We start from the raw sequence: 23,053 nt of genomic DNA on the forward strand, positions 1-23,053 counted from the left end.
GAAAGGAAAGAGCGTAAGAGCCGATAAAAGGAGAGAGCGTAAGAGCAGATTAAAGGAGAGAGCGTAAGAGAGGAGAGGAGAGCAAGAGAGGAGAGCGTGTAAGAGAGGAGAGGAGAGAGCGTAAGAGAGGAGAGGAGAGAGCGTAAGAGATGAGAGGAGAGAGCGTAAGAGAGGAGAGGAGAGAGCGTAAGAGAGGAGAGGAGAGCGTAAGAGAGGAGAGGAGAGCGTAAGAGAGGAGAGGAGAGCGTAAGAGAGGAGAGGAGAGCGTAAGAGAGGAGAGGAGAGAGCGTAAGAGAGGAGAGGAGAGAGCGTAAGAGAGGAGAGGAGAGAGCGTAAGAGAGGAGAGGAGAGCGTAAGAGAGGAGAGCATAAGAGAGGAGAGGAGAGAGATGTGCATGGTGCACAGGAGCAGTCGAGGTTAGAACAAAGAAGGCTGAGGGAGGCTGCATTCAGACCCACATCAGCTCTTAAGAGCACCAACACAAACACACAGGAACAGATCAAGAGAGGGGAAACAGGAGAGGAGATAAGTGAGGAGGGGGGAGAGGAGAATAGAGCGACAGAGGGAGATAAGACAGGTGAAGTGATTGAGTGAAAAATGAGAGCAGAGTGATTGAGTGGTTGACGAGGATGAAGAGAAAGCAGAGGTAGAAGAGTGTTTCACTTTGACCTTTGAAAAAAGAAAAGAAAGGACTATAACTGGAGAGAAAAAATGAGAAAATTGAGTTCTCTGTTCTCAAGTAGCATTAGTAGTCTGTTGTGTGTTGATACTCTGATCTGCTCTCTTTTTTTAAGTTACAAAGGATCCATGCACTTATCCAATTCTTTCAGATGTACACTGGTGCAGAGAAGGTACTGCTAGGGGTCAGGAGGTGATAGGGGATTGGGCATGATGGATAAGTGAAAGCATAAGGTCAATATCATAGTAGTAATAGTAATAGTTTGGAGTGATTTTCCAGTGGCTCACCTGTGCTGCTTCCCAGCCCCACTGTCTGTATTTGGGGTCGTGGGTGAACCTCCACATGTACCAGTAGGTCTCGATGACCTCTGGCCTCAGGATGTAGTACTTCTCATTCTGACGTACTGCCACTGCCTCCAGACCACTGTCAAACTTAAAGGCCTCTGGACCCAGCTTCAACACTACAGAGAGAGGGAGGGAGAGATATTCAATAACCATTGATTTTCCTGGTTTAGCATAAGAACACAACATACTTCCTGCCAATTAAACATTTGGAGTAATAGGAGCAGATTACAGTGATCAAGTAGTAGCCAGGAGACTTATGACAGATTTGTTCTGCACGCCTTGTTACTGTGGATGGGAACCAGAGACCACTGGATTCAGGTTGCAAAGGGTCGGAAACTTTCCGGTAAATTTGGGGAATTTTGCTTAAATTCATAAAAAAAGTTTGCTTATAACAATAAGGCAATCATATTTCAATTCATATTTTGGTTAAACTATCCCCAATTCAATGGAATTGCAACCCTTTCATCACATGTACAGCTGATTCTGAAGATCTTGCACTCTAATGAGATGCTATTGATCCCACATTACTACACTGTCTGAGCCAAGGACTACATGCTTCCTGGTAAGTTTTGATAACAATACTGGGTGGGGTGAATATATTTTATATGACATACATGATTTTGTGTTAACTAGTAAATACAAGCCTACAGTAATGTGTTTAAATAATTTCTAACTTGTTAACAATTTCTGATAGTTTTTGCTACCATGTGGGTTTCAGCTTGCTTGTTCCTGCTAATTGAGGAGTGTTAATTCACCTGTTTCCATACATGTTTCATTTTTAAACATGTAGCTTACAAAGGAGCTGTTTAATCTAACTGCTTAACTATTTATCTGTACATGGAATTGTATTTATTTATTCACTCATTTTTTCCCTAATCTTCACAGGAAAAACCCACGAGCACTACCTGATGCTGTGTACATTTGCAAATACTGTACCAAATCATATGTGAAGAATGCAACAAAGATGCAGAATCATCTGGCCAAGTGCATAAAGTTCCCTCAGCTATCACAACAAGCAACCTCTGACAAAAGTCCCTCTACTTCTATTCGAGGTGAAAATGTTGAATCAGACACCTTATCGATAGCAACAGCTCAGGGTCCTCCTGGAATCTGAAGTTTTTTTTTTAACTCAATGGAGGAGCGTAGTCAGAGAAATGCTGATTAATGTGTATGCAACTGGTTCACCTCTGATGCTCACAGGCAGTGTGTATTGGAAGAGATTCTGAATGTTCTTCGCTCAGCATACAACCCTCCAACCAGACATGCTTTATCTACTAATTTGCTGGATGCAAAGTTCAACAGAGTTCAAGTGAAGGTCAAGCAAATAATAGAGAAAACAGACTGTATTGCAATCATCTCTGATGGGTGGTCGAATGTTGTTGGGCAAAGAATAATTAACTCCATCATCTCCACCCCTCAACCAGTATTCTACAAGAGCACAGACATAAGGGACAACAGACACACCGGTTTTATATTGCAGATGAGCTGAAGGCAGTCAATGACCTTGGACCACAGAAGGAATTTGCACTGGTGACAGACAATGCTGCAAACATGAAGGCTGCTTGGTATAAAGTGGAGGAGTCCTACCCTCACAAAACACCCATTGGCTGTGCTGCTCATGCATTGAATCTGGTCCTCAAGGACATCATGGCACTGAACAATGGATACACTCTACAAGAGAGCCAAGGAAATGGTTAGGTACAGTGGGGCAAACAAGTATTTATTCAGCCACCAATTGTGCAAGTTCTCCTACTTAAAAAGATGAGGCCTGTAATTTTCATCATAGGTACACTTCAACTATGACAGACAAAATGAGAAAAGAAAATCCATAAAATCACATTGTAGGATTTTTTAATGAATTTATTTGCAAATTATGGTGGAAAATAAGTATTTGGTCAATAACAAAAGTTTCTCAATACTTTGTTAAATATCCTTTCTTGGCAATGACAGAGGTCAAATGTTTTCACACGCTGGTATTTTGGCCCATTCCTCCATGCAAATCTCCTCTAGAGCAGTGATGTTTTGGGGCTGTTGCTGGGCAACACGGACTTTCAACTCCCTCCAAAGATTTTCTATGGTGTTGAGATCTGGAGACTGGCTAGGCCACTCCAGGACCTTGAAATGCTTCTTACAAAGCCACTCCTTCGTTGCCCGGGTGGTGTGTTTGGGATCATTGTCATGCTGAAAGACCCAGCCACGTTTCATCTTCAATGCCCTTGATGATGGAAGGAGGTTTTCACTCAATCTCACGATACATGGCCCCACATTCATTCTTTCCTTTACACGGATCAGTCGTCCTGGTCCCTTTGCAGAAAAACAGCCCCAAAGCATGATGTTTCCACCCCCATGCTTCACAGTAGGTATGGTGTTCTTTGAATGCAACTCAACATTCTTTGTCCTCCAAACACGACAAGTTGAGTTTTTACCAAAAAGTTATATTTTGGTTCTGACCATATGACATTCTCCCAATCTTTTTCTGGATCTTCCAAATGCTCTCTAGCAAACTTCAGACGGGCCTGGACATGTACTGGCTTAAGCAGGGGGACATGTCTGGCACCGCAGGATTTGAGTCCCTGGCGGCGTAGTGTGTTACTGATGGTAGGCTTTGTTACTTTGGTCCCAGCTCCCCACAGGTCATTCACTGTGGTTCTGGGAATTTTGCTCACCGTTCTTGTGATAATTTTGACCTCACGGGGTGAGATCTTGCGTGGAGCCCCAGATCGAGGGAGATTATCAGTGGCCTTGTATGTCTTCCATTTCCTAATAATTGCTCCCACAGTTGATTTCTTCAAACCAAGTTGCTTACCTATTGCAGATTCAGTCTTCCCAGCCTGACGCAGGTCTACAATTTTGTTTCTGGTGTCCTTTGACAGCTCTTTGGTCTTGGCCATAGTGGAGTTTGGAGTGTGACTGTGAGGTTGTGGACAGGTGTCCTTTATACTGATAACAAGTTCAAACAGGTGCCAGTAATACAGGTAACGAGTGGAGGACAGAGGAGCCTCTTAAATAATAAGTTACAGGTCTGTGACAGCCAGAAATCTTGCTTGTTTGTAGGTGACCAAATACTTATTTTCCACCATAATTTGCAAATAAATTCATAAAAAATCCTACAATGTGATTTTCTGGATTTTTTAAATTCCCATTTTGTCTGTCATAGTTGAAGTGTACCTATGATGAAAATTACAGGCCTCTCATCTTTTTAAGTGGGAGAACTTGCACAATTGGTGGCTGACTAAATACTTTTTTGCCCCACTGTATGTGAAGGGTCATCAAGCTATAGCAGCACTCTACCTCACCAAGCAAAGTGAGAAGAATAAGAGCACCACATTGAAGCTTCCCAGCAACAACTGTTGGGGTGGTGTTGTCACCATGTTTGACATCTCCTGGAGGGAAAGGAGTCTCTCCAAGAAATGGCCATATCACAGTCTGCCGATATGGACAGCCCAATCAAGAGGATCCTCCTGGATGAAGTACTTTAGGAGAGAGGGTAAGTAGCCTGAAACCTATAGCAGTAGCCATTGTACGGATTGAGGGAGACAATGCCATCCTGTCTGCTATTCAGACTTCACTGTTGCTCCAAGCAGTTCTGAAATGCAACAAAAAGTGTGAAGACTTCTGCCTGAAGCCCATACATGCCGCAGGTTACTTTGGACCCCAAGTATCCTGGCAAGTGCATCCTGTCTGGTGCAGAGATCAACAAGGCCTTTGGTATCATCACTACCGTGTCTCGCCACCTTGGCCTGGATGAGAGCGAGGTTCTTGGCTGTCTGGCGAAGTACACTTCCAAGCAAGGACTTTGGGATGGAGATAAAATATGACAGTCATGCCAACATATCTCATCAGCCACCTGGTGGAAGGGACTTTGTGGATCTGAGAAATATTTCCCCTGTTGCCTACATCATCCTCCAAATCCCACCAACATCAGCCGCCTCAGAGCGCAACTGGTCCTTGTTTGGGAACACACACACCAAAGCACAACAGGCTGACCAGAACAAGGGTTGAAACATTGGTGGCCATTCGGGCAAATTTGAGGCCTTTTGAGCCTGACAACGAGCCATCCTCAACAAGGTTGGAAAGTGACTGAAGATGAGACTGATGTTCAAGAGGTGGACATTGAGGAGGTCCAGGGAGAAGACATGGAAGCCTGAGAGTAAGACAACCAAAGCTTTAGTTTCTAGACTATCATTTTACAGATGCATGTTGAAAACGTTTCTCGGAGACGCAATGGATCATCGGGAATCATACAAGATTCCCTTTTGTTGTTCAGTAAAATCATCCCATGTGAAGAGTCAACTCATTTAATTAAAGTTCAATTCAAAACTAATTTATGTATTTATTTCTATTGGAAAGATTTATGTCTACTTATGATAAGGTAAAAGGTTTATGTTTGTCTCCATTTGATATGGTAAATATACCCAATGCAAAAAAACATCTACATTTAAGTGGTATGAATATTAATTTGCATATATTTTTGTTAATTCCCATATGTTCCCACAGAAAGTTTCCACCTCTGAATATTCCCCAAAATGTGCAACCCTACACTGGATGAAACTACGAAATATCATCAGTCAAACCTTACTTCCAGGAAGTTCAGCCAGGTCCAATGGTAACATCACTTAAATAAACAACACATTATCCTAAGCTCACACTAAATCTGACTCAACATCAGGGAACAACTCAAATCCATAGTACCAAGACCACTCCAAGTTACCATTTATACCTAAACTATGTTTAGATGTGTCTCACCGGTGCGGTCGTAGGACTCGTGGCAGGTGTGTGCGATCTCAGCCCCCAGCTGTAGGTAGTGTCCAGCCTTGTCGTCAGGCGAGCCGTCGGCCCCCAGAGCGAACATCCCACCGGCAAAGCACGTCAGGTGACCCATCTTCCTCTCCAGGTGGCCGTTCTTCCACTCTCCGATGAACGTCAGGCCGCCGTTGGACTTACGGATCAGGTGACGCTCGATGGCCTGGAGGGGGGTGGGGAAAGGGTGTGGGTGGTGGTAGGAGAGCAAGGTGCGTGTTTACGGAGGAGGGTGTGTGGGTGGTGATGGTAGAAGGGGTAGGTGTGTGTATGAAGCAGAGAGAGATAAAGGACAGGTACTTTTTTGTTCCTGCCACTGTGCCAGGGACTATGTTGTCTAAGTGTCCTCAGCTCCAGTCCTTGAGAGCAGCAGCAGAATCTGCTGTTCTCTCCCTGACAGCAACTGTACCTGATCAATCAACATCAATAACTGGCCATAAAGTCCAGGCATCTGCTTACTATTAACTAAATCACACACTGAATAAAAGGCAAACATGGAACTCAGTTGACCCTGCAGTTAACTTCCCTGGGAATAGTGGGACGCTAGCGTCCTACCTCGACAACAGCCAGTGAAATTGCAGGGCTTCAAATTCAAACAGAAATCTCATAATTAAAATTCCTCAAACATACAAGTATTATACACCATTTTAAAGATACTTATTTTTAATCCAAACACAGTGTCTGATTTCAAAAAGGCTTTACCGCGAAAGCACAACCATGTGATTATGTTAGGACAGCGCATAGGCACAAAAAACCACAGACATTTTCAAGCCAAGGAGAGGACTCACAAAAGTCAGAAATAGCAATTAAATGAATCACTTACCTTTGATGATCTTCATCTGGTGGCACTCCCAGGACTCCATGTTACACAATAAATGTTTGTTTTGTTCAATAAAGTCCCCCTTTGTCAAAATACCTCCGTTTTGTTTGCGCGTTTAGTTCAGTAATCCAAAGGCACAAAGCGCGCTCACAACATCCAGACAAAAAGTCAAAAAAGTTCCATTAAAGTTTGCAGAAACATGTCAAACGATGTTTATAATCAATCCTTAGGATCTTTTTATCATAAATATTCAATAATATTTCAACCGGACAATCCCATTTTCATTAGAAAGGGAAGAGAACGAACGGCGCGCTCACGGCCACACGCGATAAACAACTCATAGCTTTCAGCAGAGCCACTTACTCTGAGTGGTCTTATTCTCTCCCCTTTCACAATAGAAGCCTGAAACAACTTCTAAAGACTGTTGACATCTACTGGAAGCCTTAGAAAGTGCAATCTGACCCCACAGACAATGGAAAGGCATTCACTTAAAACTTTAGAATTCCCACTTCATGGTTGGATTTTTCTCAGGTTTTCACCTGCCATATGAGTTCTGTTATACTCACAGACATTATTTTAACAGTTTTTGAAACAGAGTGCTTTCTATCCAAATCTACCAATTGTACATCCTATCTTCTGGGCCTGAGTAACAGGCAGTTTACTCTGGGCACGCTTTTCATCCAAACTTCCCAATGCTGCCCCCTCTCCCAATGAAGTTAAAGGACTTTGAGGAGTTGAGGAACAATCCTAACTATCTGACCTGAAGGATATAGAGCAAGGTAGTTGCTATTTCAGGGTAGGCTAGATGGAGTTGAAACACAGCTGTGTGTTTGCCAATCAAAGCCATCTCTATGGAGACCAGGTAAGGGAAGCCAGTCTCCATGGAGACCAGATAAAGGTGTGGTGCGTACCTCGATAGCGTCGTCGTAGGTCTTGCGTGCCTCTGTGTCGGTCTTGTCTGACATGAGCCAGGCCTTCAGCAGGTACTCATAGAAACTGTCCCCCAGACCTCCAACTGATGTATGGTCTACAGGGGGAGGGGCGGAGAGAGAGAAGAACAAGAAGAGAGGGAGGGATGGGAGAAAGATAAGTGTTTGGGGAAAGGGACAAAGCAAGGGAGAGCGAGAGAGAAAGAAGAAAAGATGGAGGTAGTCAGAGGGACAAAAAGATAATTATTCATTGGATGATGTTTTCTTCAAAACTCCAACCAGAGCCAACACTATTCTTCAGAGGGGTTTTAAGTTTGAACCAGAGTCAACACTATTCTTCAGTAGGGGTTTTAAGTTACAGCAACAAAACAGCTATGGAGATTATTTCCCCGTTTTACAGTATGATGGCAGAGACTAGATGATTTGGGTTGATTACTTTCTCCCTGATGTACTACTTAAAGACCCCCGTGTCGTAGTAAAAATTGATTCAGACTTTCTAGCTGGCCTAAAAAAAGGGACACATTACAGTGAGTAGGAGAATGTGCCAAATCTCACTCAGCAAGAGGACACACATGGGTAGGCACACACACCCACGCATATACACACATGTGCATATACACACACGTGCATATACACACACACACCCCCGCATGCATGCACCCACACACAGTCTCTCTCTCTCAATCTGTCACAGACTACTCAGAGTCATGATTCTGCAGTATTAAACAATGTGGTAGCAGAGCCAAGACACTCAAAGAGTACAGTGTTCTCCATGAGGCCCGACTCTGTTAACCTCTTGAAACTAGGGGGCACTATTTTTAATTTTGGAAAAATAACGTTCCCAAAGTACACCGCCTATTTCTCAGGACCAGATGCTAGAATATGCATATAATTGACAGCTTAGGATAGAAAACACTCTAAAGTTTCCAAAACTGTAAAAATATTGTCTGTGAGTATAACAGAACTGATATTGCAGGCAGAATCCTTAGAAAAATCCAATCAGGAAGTGACTCTTATTTTGAAACCCCTGTCTTTCTATGCATCCCTATTGCCCATTGAAAGGGATATCCACCAGATTCATTTTTCTGTGGCTTCCTTAAGCTTCAGTTGTTAGCCAGGAGGGACTTAAAAGAAAATTCAACCCCAAAATGATCCATTTGTTTCATTAGTCCATTGTTGACATAGTCCCAAAATGTTTTTCTTGTCAGTATTCAAGTTAAGACAAGTAACTTTCAAAACAAATAAAAATCCTCCACGTATGATGGAAAATGCAGCATCACATCATACAGGGACGATTTCTGTATTTTGAAAGATACATAATTTGAAAACTTGAATGCTGACAAGCAAAAAATTTGGGACTGTCAACAATGGACTAATAAAGGAAAATTATATACAAAAAGTATATTTTGGTATTTGTTTCAAGTCCCTCCCTGCTGGCTAACAACTGAAGTTAAACAGAGTCAGGCATCATGGGGAGAACACAGTACTCTGAGTGTCATGGCTCTGCTACTGGCACCTGCTACCATACCCCTTTCAAAGGCACTTCAATCTTTTGTCTTGCCCATTTACCCTCAATGGCACAATCTATGTATTAATTGTCCCGAGGCATAAAAATGCTTCTTTAACCTGTCTCCTCCTAGTCATCTACACGGATTGAATTGGATTTAACAAGTGGCATCAATAAGGGAGCATAGCTTTCACGTGATCAGTCTGTCATGAAAGATTCCTAATATTTTGTATACGCAGTACATACATCTATATACAGCTGAAGTCAGAAGTTTACATACACTTAGGTTGGAGTCATGAAAACTCATTTTTCAACCACTCCACAAATGTCTTGTTAACCTCTCTGGTACAAGTGGGACGCTAGCTTCCCACCTCAACAAGAGCCAGTGAAATTGCAGAGCGCCAAATTCAAATACTCACTATAAAAATTTTGAAAAAACAAGTATTTTACATAGGTTTAAAGATTAACTTCTTGTGAATCCAACCACGGTGTCAGATTTCAAAAAGGCTTTACGGCAAAACCATACCTTACGATTATTTGAGAAAATCACCCAGCAGACAAATCATTACAAACAGTAACCAGCCAAGTAGAAGAGTTACACAGGACAGAAAGAGATAAAATGGATCACTTACCTTTGATGATCTTCATATGGTTGCACTCAGAAGACATTAATTTACTCAAATGTTTGTTTTGTTCGATAAAGTCTCTTTATATCCAAAAAGCTCAGTTTTGTTTGTGCGTTTTCTTCAGTAATCCACAGGCTCAAACGCAGTCACAACAGGCAGACAAAAAAATCAAAATTGTATCCATAAATTCATAGAAAAAGGTCAAACGATGTTTATATTCAAGCCTCAGGTTGTTTTTAGCCTAAATAAATCGATAATATTTCAACCGGACAATAACGTCATCAATATGAAAGGAAACATGAAAGGCACTCTCGGTCGTGCGCATGAAAAAGCTCTGACACTGCAGGGTCCACTCATTCAGACTGCTCTTACTCCCTCATTTTTCAGAATACAAGCCAGAAACAATTTCTAAAGACTGTTGACATCGAGTAGAAGGCATAGGAACTGCAATTTGAGTCCTACGTCAATGGATACTGTAATGGCATTGAATAGAAAACTACAAAACCAAAATAAAATTTCATGAATGGATTTTTCAGGTTTGCACCTGCCAAATCAGTTCTGCAATACTCACAGACACTATTTTAACAGTTTTGGAAACTAGAGTGTTTCCTATCCAAATCTACCAATTATAGGCATATCCTATCTTCTGGGCCTGAGTAGCAGGCAGTTTAATTTGGGCACGCTTTTCATCCAAAATTACGAATGCTGCCCCCTACCCTAGAGAAGTTAAACTATAGTTTTGGCAAGTCAGCTAGGACATCTACTTTGTGCATGACACAAATAATTTTTCCAATAATTGTTTATAGACAGATTATTTCACTTATAATAAATTGTATCAGAAGTTTACATACACTAAGGTGAGTGCCTTTAAACAGCTTGGGAAATTCTGTAAAATTATGTCATGGCTTTAGAAGCTTCTGATAGGCTAATTGACATAATTTGAATCAAATGGAGGTGTACCTGTGGATGTATTTCAAGGCCTACCTTCAAACTCAGTGCCTCTTTGCTTGACATCATGGGAAAATCAAAATAAATCAGGCAAGACCTCAGAAAAAAAAATTGTAGACCTCCACAAGTCTGGTTCATCCTTGGGAGAAATTTCCAAACACCTGAAGGTACCACGTTCATCTGTACAAACAATAGTACACAAGTATAAACACCAAGGGACCACGCAGCCGTCATACCGCTCAGGAAGGAGAGGCGTTCCGTCTCCTAGAGATGAACGGACTTGGTGCAAAAAGGTGTAACATTTTTATTTTGTAATTTTTTATTTCACTTTTATTTAACCAGGAAGGCTAGTTGAGAACAAGTTCTCATTTGCAACTGCAACCTGGCCAAGATAAAGCATAGCAGTGTGAACAGACAACAACGTTACACATGGAGTAAACAATTAACAAGTCAATAACGCAGTAGAAAAAAAAGAGAGTCTATATACATTGTGTGCAAAAGGAGGTAGGCAAATAATTACAATTTTGCAGATTAACACTGGAGTGATAAATGATCAGATGGTCATGTACAGGTAGAGATATTGGTGTGCAAAAGAGCAGAAAAGTAAATAAATAAAAACAGTATGGGGATGAGGTAGGTAAAATTGGGTGGGCTATTTACCGATAGACTATGTACAGCAGCAGCGATCGGTTAGCTGCTCAGACAGCAGATGTTTGAAGTTGGTGAGGGAGATAAACGTCTCCAACTTCAGCGATTTTTGCAATTCGTTCCAGTCACAGGCAGCAGAGAACTGGAACGAAAGGCTTTAGGGATGATCAGTGAGATACACCTGCTGGAGCGCGTATCGTGACCAGTGAACTGAGATAAGGCGGAGCTTTACCTAGCATGGACTTGTAGGGTCTGGCGACGAATATGTAGCGAGGGCCAGCCGACTAGAGCATACAGGTCGCAGTGGTGGGTGGTATAAGGGGCTTTAGTGACAAAACAGATGGCACTGTGATAAACTGAATCCAGTTCGCTGTGTAGAGTGTTGGAAGCTATTTTGTAGATGACATCGCCGAAGTCGGGGATCGGTAGGATAGTCAGTTTTACTAGGGTAAGTTTGGCGGCGTGAGTGAAGGAGGCTTTGTTGCGGAATAGAAAGCCGACTCTAGATTTGATTTTAGATTGGAGATGTTTGATATGAGTCTGGAAGGAGTGTTTACAGTCTAGCCAGACACCTAGGTACTTATAGATGTCCACATATTCTAGGTCGGAACCATCCAGGGTGGTGATGCTAGTCGGGCGTGCGGGTGCAGGCAACGAACGGTTGAAAAGCATGCATTTGGTTTTACTAGCGTTTAAGAGCAGTTGGAGGCCACGGAAGGAGTGTTGTATGGCATTGACGCTCGTTTGGAGGTTAGATAGCACAGTGTCCAAGGACGGGCCGGAAGTATACATGGTGTCGTATGCGTAGAGGTGGATCAGGGAATCGCCCGCAGCAATCCCAGAACAAAAGCAAAGACATTGTGAAGATGCTGGAGGAAACAGCTACAAAAGTATCTATGTCCACAGTAAAATGAGTCCTATATCGACATAACCTGAAAGGCCACTCAGCAAGGAAGAAGCCACTGCTCCCAAACCGCCATAAAAAAACAGACAACGGTTTGTAACTGCACATGGGGACAAAGACTGTACTTTTTGGAGAAATGTCCTCTGGTCTGATGAAACAAAAACAGAACTGTTTGGGGCCTCCCGGGTGGGGCAGTGGTTAAGGGCGCTGTACTGCAGCGCCAGCTGTGCCACCAGAGACTCTGGGTTCGCGCCCAGCCTCTGTCTTAACCGGCCGCGACCGGGAGGTCCGTGGGGCGACGCACAATTGGCCTAGCGTCGTCCGGGTTAGCGAGGGGTTGGCCGGTAGGGATATCCTTGTCTCATCGCGCACCAGCGACTCCTGTGGCGGGCCGGGCTCAGTGCGCGTTAACCAAGGTTGCCAGGTGCACGGTGTTTCCTCCGACACATTGGTGCGGCTGGCTTCCGAGTTGGATGCGCGCTGTGTTAAGAAGCAGCAGTGCGGCTTGGTTGGGTTGTGTATCGGAGGACGCATGACTTTCAACCTTCGTCTGTCCCCAGCCCGTACGGGAGTTTTAGCGATGAGACAAGATGGTAGCTACTAAACAATTGGATACCACGAAATTTGGGAGAAAAACTGAGAAAAAAAAACTGTTTGGCCATAATGACCATTGTTATGTTTGGAGGAAAAAGGGGGATGCTTGCAACCCCATCCCAACCGTGAAGCACATGGCAGCACCATGTTGTGGGTGCACTTCAGAAAATAGATGGAAATTATGTGGAAAATTATGTGGATATATTGAAGCAACATCTCAAGACCTCAGTCAGGAAGTTAAAGCTTGGTTGCAAATTGGTCTTCCAAATGGACAATGACCCCAAGCATACTTCCAAAGTTGTGGCAAAATGGCTTAAGGACAACAAAGTCAAGGTATTGGAGTGGCCATCACAAAGCCCTGACCTGAATCCCAAAGAAAATGTGTGGGCAGAACTAAAAAAGCGTGTGCGAGCAAGGAGGCCTTCAAACCCGACTCAGTTACACCAGCTCTGTCAGGAGGAATGGGCCAAAATTTACCCAACTTATTGTGGGAAGCTTGTGGTAGCCTACGCAAAACGTTTGACCCAAGTTAAACTATTTAAAGGCAATGCTACCAAATACTGAGTGTATGTAAACTTCTGACCCTCTGGGAATGTGATGAAAGAAATAAAAGCTGAAATAAATAATTCTCTACTATTATTCTGACATTTCACATTCTTAAAATAAAGTGGTGATCCTAACTGACCGAAAACAGGGGATTTTTACGAGGATTAAATGTCAGGAATTGTTAAAAACTCGGTTTAAATGTATTTGGCTAAGGTATATGTAAACTTCAACTGTAAATAGTAAAGTACAGATACCTTAAAAACTATTTTAGTACTTTTACACCACAGGCCCAGAGGAGAGCGAGAGAGGAGCTGAAGAGACTCAGACACAAAGTAAAATATGTTTTCTATGCTAATGGCTGTGGGGGATTGGTGTGCCCCTGGCAAAATGAAGAGAACAGGGAATTTGCAATGAATAATTCATTCTCAGAGATCGAGAGAAATGCCAAATGCAAGCAACCTTGGAAAGAGGTATACACTGTAGAGGGCACAGTGTGTTTGTGTGCGTGCAAGTGCATACGTGTAACCCAGGGTTTCACCAAACTAGAAAATTTGCTCTTGGTTCAAAGAACCGGGATTACTTCAGTAACCTCCGGTAGCCGCTAGAGGAGGTTGTAATAAACAGAGCGGTTTCTGTTTTCTTCCTACAAATGTGTCCCCCTTTTGTTGGAATTATTATGAATAAATGAATAAACAATATACCCATTTTAAATAGAATTGTAACTAAGTAAACTTATACTCTGTTTTATTATATCTGATTAACAATATATGAGTTCATAAGAAGGGATTGTGTGACACGGACAAGGAGTAATTAAAGTTAATGAACACCATTCCAACTAGGAAGAAACGAATGGGTTGGGGACTGTGTTAACCTAGCGTTGAACCTACAGAAACTTAGCTCTGGGGTTTTTAGATAAGACAGTGAGTGCATTCCTAGGTTTTCTGTTAATTAGAACTGTCAGCTCAGTGGTGATTGATAATGTTGAGGGGTGTGAGGAGTGGGAGTGTGTTAGTAAGTTAGAATGAACTTTTCACCTAACTTTGTCCCGGTCAAGACGAAGGGATTCTGTAAAAGCAATGAAATGACATCATGATCTGTATATAAACTGTTGCTCGTGGTTAAGTAGCAGCGCACTCCGAGAATAAATTCTGTTACCTATTATTGAAAGACTGGTCTGCGTCTATTTTATGCAAACAAGAATCTTATCAATTATCATAAAATATTAGAACTGAGTGGACAAGACCATCAATTATGTTATTTTCTACACAGATCATTCAACATTATTGTCTGATGATCTTCTGAGCTTCCCAATACCTTTCTGATGCATTTCAGTCACATCAAATCATATGGTCTTAAGATTTAAACACTGTCAAAAACTCAAATTTAAAAGTAAACATCGGCCGTTGAGTACGCATTTTTTTTTTTTAACATGGGTGGTGTCACAAAAACATTTTTGATATCCACAAAAGATTTTTGGGTCGCGGCTCTAACATTTTAGGGACCCTTAGTGTAACCATACATTTGTGGGTGCTTGAACAAGTATATTTGTGAGGAAGATTAGTGGGTTGCGTACGCTAGCGCAGGAGTTTTCAAACTGGGGTCAACAGGGGTATTGCAAGGGATCCAAGTGTTTGAATATACAGTGGGGCAAAAACGTATTTAGTCAGCCATCAATTGTGCAAGTTCTCCCACTTAAAAATATGAGAGAGGCCTGTAATTTTCATCATAGGTACACTTCAACTATGACAGACCAAATGAGGAAAAACAATTAAGAAAATCACATTGTAGGATTTTTAATGGATTTATTTGCTAATTATGGTGGAAAATAAGTATTTGGTCACCTACAAACAAGCAAGATTTCTGGCTCTCACAGACCTGTAACTTCTTCTTTAAGAGGCTCCTCTGTCCTCCACTCGTTGCCTGTATTAATGGCACCTGTTTGAACTTATCAGTATTAAAAGACACCTGTCCACAACCTCAAACAGTCACACTCCAAACTCCACTATGGCCAAGACCAAAGATCTGTCAAAGGACACCAGAAACAAAATACTAGACCTGCACCAGGCTGGGAAGACTGAATCTGCAATAGGTAAGCAGAAACTGTGGGAGCAATTATTAGGAAATGGAAGACATACAAGACCACTGATAATCTCCCTCGATCTGGGGCTCCACGCAAGATTTCACCCCGTGGGGTCAAAATGATCACAAGAATGGTGAGCAAAAATCCTAGAACCACACGGGGGGGGACCTAGTGAATGACCTGCAGAGAGCTGGGACCAAAGTAACAAAGCCTACCATCAGTAACACACTACGCCACCAGGGACTCAAATCCTGCAGTGCCAGATGTGTTCCCCTGCTTAAGCCAGTACATGTCCAGGCCCGTCTGGAGTTTTGCTAGAGAGCATTTGGATGATCCAGAAGAAGATTGGGAGAATGTCATATGGTCAGATGAAACCATAATATAACTTTTTGGTAAAAACTCAACTCGTCATGTTTGGAGGACAAAGAATGCTGAGTTGCTTCCAAAGAACACCATACCTACTGTGAAGCATGGGGGTGGAAACATCATGCTTTGGGGCTGTTTTTCTGCAAAGGGACCAGGACGACTGATCCATGTAAAGGAAAGAATGAATGGGGCCATGTATCGTGAGATTTTGAGTGAAAACCTCCTTCCATCAGCAAGGGCATTGAAGATGAAACGTGGCTGGGTCTTTCAGCATGACAATGATCCCAAACACCCCCGCCCGGGCAACGAAGGAGTGGCTTCGTAAGAAGCATTTCAAGGTCCTGGAGGTCCTTCAAGGTCTAGCCAGTCTCCAGATCTCAACCACAAAGAAAATCTTTGGAGGGAGAAGAAAGTCCGTGTTGCCCAGAAACAGCCCCAAAACACTACTGCTCTAGAGGAGATCTGCATGGAGGAATGGGCCAAAATACCAGCAACAGTGTGTGAAAACCTTGTGAAGACTTACAGAAAACATTTGACCTCTGTCATTGCCAACAAAGGGTATATAACAAAGTGTTGAGATAAACTTTGTTATTGACCAAATACTTATTTTCCACCATAATTTGCAAATAAATTCATTAAAAATCCTACAATGTGATTTTCTGGATTTTCTCTCTCTCATTTTTTCTGTCATAGTTGAAGTGTACCTATGATAAAAATTACAAGGCTCTCTCATATTTTTAAGTGGGAGAACTTGCACAATTGGTGGCTGGCTAAATACTCTTGCCCCACTGTACATACATACATACATATACATGTACATACATATACATACATACATACATATACATACATACATGTGTATATATACATATATATATATATATATATATATGTGTATATATACATATATATATATACATATATGTGTATATATACATATATATATACATATACATATATGTGTATATATACATATATATATACATATACATATATGTGTATATATACATATATGTGTATATATACACATATGTGTATATATACATATGTATACATGTATACACATATGTATATACACATATATATACATATATATATATACACATATTTATGTGTATACATATGTATATACATGTATACACACACGTATACACTCACACGTATACACACACGTATACACACACACAAAAGGGAGGAGGATGACATCCCTGTAACGCACAGAGTTGAGATTGCCTGTAATGACAACAAGCTCAGTCCGATGACGCTGTGACACATCGCCCCAGACCATGACAGACACTCCACCTCCAAATCGATCCCACTCCAGAGTACAGACCTTGGTGTAAAGCTCATTCCTTCGACGATAAACTCGAATCCGATCATTACCCCTGGTGAGACATAACCGCGACTCGTCAGTGAAGAGCACTTTTTGCCAGTCCTGTCTGGTCCAGCGACAGTGGGTTTGTGCCCATAGGCGACATTGTTGCAGGTGATGTCTGGTGAGGACCTGCCTTACAACAGGCCTACAAGCCCTCAGTCCAGCCTCTCTCAGCCTATTGCGGACAGTGTGAGCACTGATGGAGTGATTGTGCGTTCCTGGTGTAACTCGGGCAGTTGTTGCCATCCATATGATGTTCGGATGTACCGATCCTGTGCAGGTATTGTTACAAGTGGTCTGCCACTGCGAGGACAATCAGCTGTCCGTCCAGACTCCCTGTAGGGCTGTCTTAGGCATCTCACAGTACGGACCTGGCAATTCATTGCCGTGGCCACATCTGCAGTCCTCATGCCTTCGTGTAGCATGCCTAAGGCACGTTCACGCAGATGAGCAGGGATCCTGGGCATCTTTCTTTTGGTGTTTTTCCAGAGTCAAGTACAAAAGCCTCTTTAGTATCGTAGGTTTTCAGAACTGTGACCTTCATTGCCTACCGTCTATAAGCTGTTAGTGTCTTAACTTCTTGGATATAGGGGGCGCTCTTTTAATTTATGGATAAAAAAACGTGCCCGTTTTGAGCGCAATATTTTGTCACGAAAAGATGCTCGACTATGCATATAATTGACAGCTTTGGAAAGAAAACACTCTGACGTTTCCAAAACTGCAAAGATATTATCTGTGAGTGCCACAGAACTCATGCTACAGGCGAAACCAAGATGAAACTTCAAACAGGAAATTTGACACTCTGTTTTCCATTGTCTCCTTATATGGCTGTGAATGCGCCAGGACTGAGCCTGCCCTTTCTATCGTTTCTCCAAGGTGTCTGCAGCATTGTGACGTATTTGTAGGCATATCATTGTCTAAATTGGTGCGTAATCTACAAGCTGCACGCAGTCATCCAGTGATTGAGAGGAGAGAGGAGGCTTCCACGAACGATATATCATGAAGAGATATGTGAAAAACACCTTAAGGATTGATTCTAAGCAACGTTTACCATGTTTCAGTCGATATTATGGAGTTAATTTGGAAAAAAGTTCGCCGTTTTGATGACTGAATTTTCGTTTTTTTTTGGTAGCCAAACGTGACGCACCAAACGGAGCGATTTCTCCTAAACAAATAATCTTTCAGGAAAAACTGAGCATTTGATATCTAACTGAGAGTCTCCTCATTGAAAACATCCGAAGTTCTTCAAAGGTAAATTATTTATTTGAATGCTTTTCTGGTTTTTGTGAAAATGTTGCCTGCTGATGATAACGCTAAATGCTATGCTAGCTACGCTAGCTGTTACACAAATGCTTGTTTTGCTATGGTTGAGAAGCATATTTTGAAAATCTGAGATGACAGTGTTGTTAACAAAAGGCTAAGTTTGAGAGCTAGCATATTCATTTAATTTAATTTGCGATTTTCATGAATAGTTAACGTTGTGTTATGCTAATGAGCTGCGGGGATAATTACACTCCTGGATACAGGTTTTTTTCGTAGCTAAACGTGATGAACAAAACAGAGCGATTTGTCCTAAACAAATAATATTTTTGGAAAAACTGAACATTTGCTATCTAACTGAGAGTCTTCTCATTGAAAACATCCGAAGTTCTTCAAAGGTAAATGATTTATTTGAATGCTTTTCTGTTTTTTGTGAAAATGTTGCCTGCTGTTGCTAACGCTAAATGCTACGCTAGCTATGCTAGCTGTTACACAAATGCTTGTTTTGCTATGGTTGAGAAACATATTTTGAAAATCTGAGGTGACAGTGTTGTTAACAAAAGGCTAAGCTTGAGAGCTAGCATATTAATTTCATTTGCGATTTTCATGAATAGTTAACGTTGCGTTATGGTAATGAGCTTGAGGCTGTATTCATGATCCCGGATCCGGGATGGCTAGAATCAAGAGGTTTTAACGTCTGTTCCACAGGTGCATTTTTATTTTTAATTTTTTTTATTTTTTATTTTTATTTTTTTTTCACCTTTATTTAACCAGGTAGGCTAGTTGAGAACAAGTTCTCATTTGCAACTGCGACCTGGCCAAGATAAAGCATAGCAGTGTGAGCATACAACAAAGAGTTACACATGGAGTAAACAATTAACAAGTCAATAACACAGTAGAAAACAAAGGGGGGGTCTATATACAATGTGTGCAAAAGGCATGAGGAGGTAGGCAAATAATTACAATTTTGCAGATTAACACTGGAGTGATAAATGATCAGATGGTCATGTACAGGTAGAGATATTGGTGTGCAGAAGAGCAGAAAAGTAAATAAATAAAAACAGTATGGGGATGAGGTAGGTGAAAAGGGTAGGCTATTTACCAATAGACTATGTACAGCTGCAGCGATCGGTTAGCTGCTCAGATAGCTGATGTTTGAAGTTGGTGAGGGAGATAAAAGTCTCCAACTTCAGCGATTTTTGCAATTCGTTCCAGTCACAGGCAGCAGAGTACTGGAACGAAAGGCGGCCAAATGAGGTGTTGGCTTTAGGGATGATCAGTGAGATACACCTGCTGGAGCGCGTGCTACGGATGGGTGTTGCCATCGTGACCAGTGAGCTGAGATAAGGCGGAGCTTTACCTAGCATAGACTTGTAGATGACCTGGAGCCAGTGGGTCTGGCGACGAATATGTAGCGAGGGCCAGCCGACTAGAGCATACAAGTCGCAGTGGTGGGTAGTATAAGGTGCTTTAGTGACAAAACGGATGGCACTGTGATAGACTGCATCCAGTTTGCTGAGTAGAGTGTTGGAAGCCATTTTGTAGATGACATCGCCGAAGTCGAGGATCGGTAGGATAGTCAGTTTTACTAGGGTAAGCTTGGCGGCTTGAGTGAAGGAGGCTTTGTTGCGGAATAGAAAGCCGACTCTTGATTTGATTTTCGATTGGAGATGTTTGATATGAGTCTGGAAGGAGAGTTTGCAGTCTAGCCAGACACCTAGGTACTTATAGACGTCCACATATTCTAGGTCGGAACCATCCAGGGTGGTGATGCTAGTCGGGCATGCAGGTGCAGGCAGCGACCGGTTGAAAAGCATGCATTTGGTTTTACTAGCGTTTAAGAGCAGTTGGAGGCCACGGAAGGAGTGTTGTATGGCATTGAAGCTTGTTTGGAGGTTAGATAGCACAGTGTCCAAAGACGGGCCGAAAGTATATAGAATGGTGTCGTCTGCGTAGAGGTGGATCAGGGAATCGCCCGCAGCAAGAGCAACATCATTGATATACACAGAGAAAAGAGTCGGCCCGAGAATTGAACCCTGTGGCACCCCCATAGAGACCGCCAGAGGACCGGACAGCATGCCCTCCGATTTGACACACTGAACTCTGTCTGCAAAGTAATTGGTGAACCAGGCAAGGCAGTCATCCGAAAAACCGAGGCTACTGAGTCTGCCGATAAGAATATGGTGATTGACAGAGTCGAAAGCCTTGGCAAGGTCGATGAAGACGGCTGCACAGTACTGTCTTTTATCGATGGCGGTTATGATATCGTTTAGTACCTTGAGTGTGGCTGAGGTGCACCCGTGACCGGCTCGGAAACCAGATTGCACAGCGGAGAAGGTACGGTGGGATTCGAGATGGTCAGTGACCTGTTTGTTGACTTGGCTTTCGAAGACCTTAGATAGGCAGGGCAGGATGGATATAGGTCTGTAACAGTTTGGGTCCAGGGTGTCTCCCCCTTTGAAGAGGGGGATGACTGCGGCAGCTTTCCAATCCTTGGGGATCTCAGACGAGATGAAAGAGAGGTTGAACAGGCTGGTAATAGGGGTTGCGACAATGGTGGCAGATAGTTTCAGAAATAGAGGGTCCAGATTGTCAAGCCCAGCTGATTTGTACGGGTCCAGGTTTTGCAGCTCTTTCAGAACATCTGCTATCTGGATTTGGGTAAAGGAGAACCTGGAGAGGCTTGGGCGAGGAGCTGCGGGGGGGGCGGAGCTGTTGGCCGAGGTTGAAGTAGCCAGGCGGAAGGCATGGCCAGCCGTTGAGAAATGCTTATTGAAGTTTTCGATAATCATGGATTTATCAGTGGTGACCGTGTTACCTAGCCTCAGTGCAGTGGGCAGCTGGGAGGAGGTGCTCTTGTTCTCCATGGACTTCACAGTGTCCCAGAACTTTTTGGAGTTGGAGCTACAGGATGCAAACTTCTGCCTGAAGAAGCTGGCCTTAGCTTTCCTGACTGACTGCGTGTATTGGTTCCGGACTTCCCTGAACAGTTGCATATCACGGGGACTATTCGATGCTATTGCAGTCCGCCACAGGATGTTTTTGTGCTGGTCGAGGGCAGTCAGGTCTGGGGTGAACCAAGGGCTGTATCTGTTCTTAGTTCTGCATTTTTTGAACGGAGCATGCTTATCTAAAATGGTGAGGAAGTTACTTTTAAAGAATGACCAGGCATCCTCAACTGACGGGATGAGGTCAATGTCCTTCCAGGATACCCGGGCCAGGTCGATTAGAAAGGCCTGCTCACAGAAGTGTTTTAGGGAGCGTTTGACAGTGATGAGGGGTGGTCGTTTGACTGCGGCTCCGTAGCGGATACAGGCAATGAGGCAGTGATCGCTGAGATCCTGGTTGAAGACAGCGGAGGTGTATTTGGAGGGCCAGTTGGTCAGGATGACGTCTATGAGGGTGCCCTTGTTTACCGAGTTAGGGTTGTACCTGGTGGGTTCCTTGATGATTTGTGTGAGATTGAGGGCATCTAGCTTAGATTGTAGGACTGGCGGGGTGTTAAGCATATCCCAGTTTAGGTCACCTAACAGAACAAACTCTGAAGCTAGATGGGGGGCGATCAATTCACAAATGGTGTCCAGGGCACAGCTGGGAGCTGAGGGGGGTCGGTAGCAGGCGGCAACCGTGAGAGACTTATTTCTGGAGAGAGTAATTTTCAAAATTAGTAGTTCGAACTGTTTGGGTATGGACCTGGAAAGTATGACATTACTTTGCAGGCCATCTCTGCAGTAAACTGCAACTCCTCCCCCTTTGGCAGTTCTATCTTGACGGAAGATGTTATAGTTGGGTATGGAAATCTCTGAATTTTTGGTGGCCTTCCTGAGCCAGGATTCAGACACAGCAAGGACATCAGGGTTAGCAGAGTGTGCTAAAGCAGTGAGTAAGACAAACTTAGGGAGGAGGCTTCTGATGTTGACATGCATGAAACCAAGGCTTTTTCGAACACAGAAGTCAACAAATGAGGGTGCCTGGGGACATGCAGGGCCTGGGTTTACCTCCACATCACCCGCGGAACAGAGAAGGAGTAGTATGAGGGTGCGGCTAAAGGCTATCAAAACTGGTCGCCTAGAGCGTTGGGGACAGAGAATAAGAGGAGCAGGTTTCTGGGCATGGTAGAATATATTCAGGGCATAATGCGCAGACAGGGGTATGGTGGGGTGCGGGTACAGCGGAGGTAAGCCCAGGCACTGGGTGATGATGAGAGAGGTTGTATCTCTGGACATGCTGGTAGTAATGGGTGAGGTCACCGCATGTGTGGGAGGTGGGACAAAGGAGTTATCAGGGGTATGAAGAGTGGAACTAGGGGCTCCATTGTGAACTAAAACAATGATAACTAACCTGAACAACAGTATACAAGGCATATTGACATTTGAGAGAGACATACAGCGAGGCATACAGTAATCACAGGTGTTGAATTGGGAAAGCTAGCTAAAACAGTAGGTGAGACAACAGCTAATCAGCTAGCACAACAACAGCAGGTAAAATGGCGTAGACTAGGCAACGGGGCCAACAGATAAAACAAACAAGCAGAATGGAGTACCGTGATTTATGGACAGTCCAGCGTGCATCAGCTATGTAGCCAAGAGATCAGTGTCCAGGGGGCAGCGGTGGATGGGGAAGGGAA

General features: G+C 43.1%; 1 protein-coding gene across 5 annotated transcripts in view; it reads right to left on the bottom strand.

Annotated features, from left to right (window-relative positions):
• LOC109869372 (mannosyl-oligosaccharide 1,2-alpha-mannosidase IB) overlaps positions 1-23,053 on the bottom strand; it is a 146,119-nt gene that overhangs the window by 9,274 nt on the left and 113,792 nt on the right. For all 5 annotated transcript variants that reach the window (XM_020459463.2, XM_031799179.1, XM_020459500.2 and 2 more), the window contains 3 exons: positions 7,555-7,670; positions 5,770-5,989; positions 967-1,139 (listed from right to left, as the gene is read on the bottom strand). In XM_020459463.2, the coding sequence (XP_020315052.1) occupies positions 967-1,139; positions 5,770-5,989; positions 7,555-7,670 (509 nt within the window). The remainder of the gene's footprint in view (positions 1-966; positions 1,140-5,769; positions 5,990-7,554; positions 7,671-23,053) is intronic.

Source organism: Oncorhynchus kisutch, linkage group LG2, assembly GCF_002021735.2.
Source record: "Oncorhynchus kisutch isolate 150728-3 linkage group LG2, Okis_V2, whole genome shotgun sequence".
NCBI classification, from domain to species: Eukaryota; Metazoa; Chordata; class Actinopteri; order Salmoniformes; family Salmonidae; genus Oncorhynchus; species Oncorhynchus kisutch.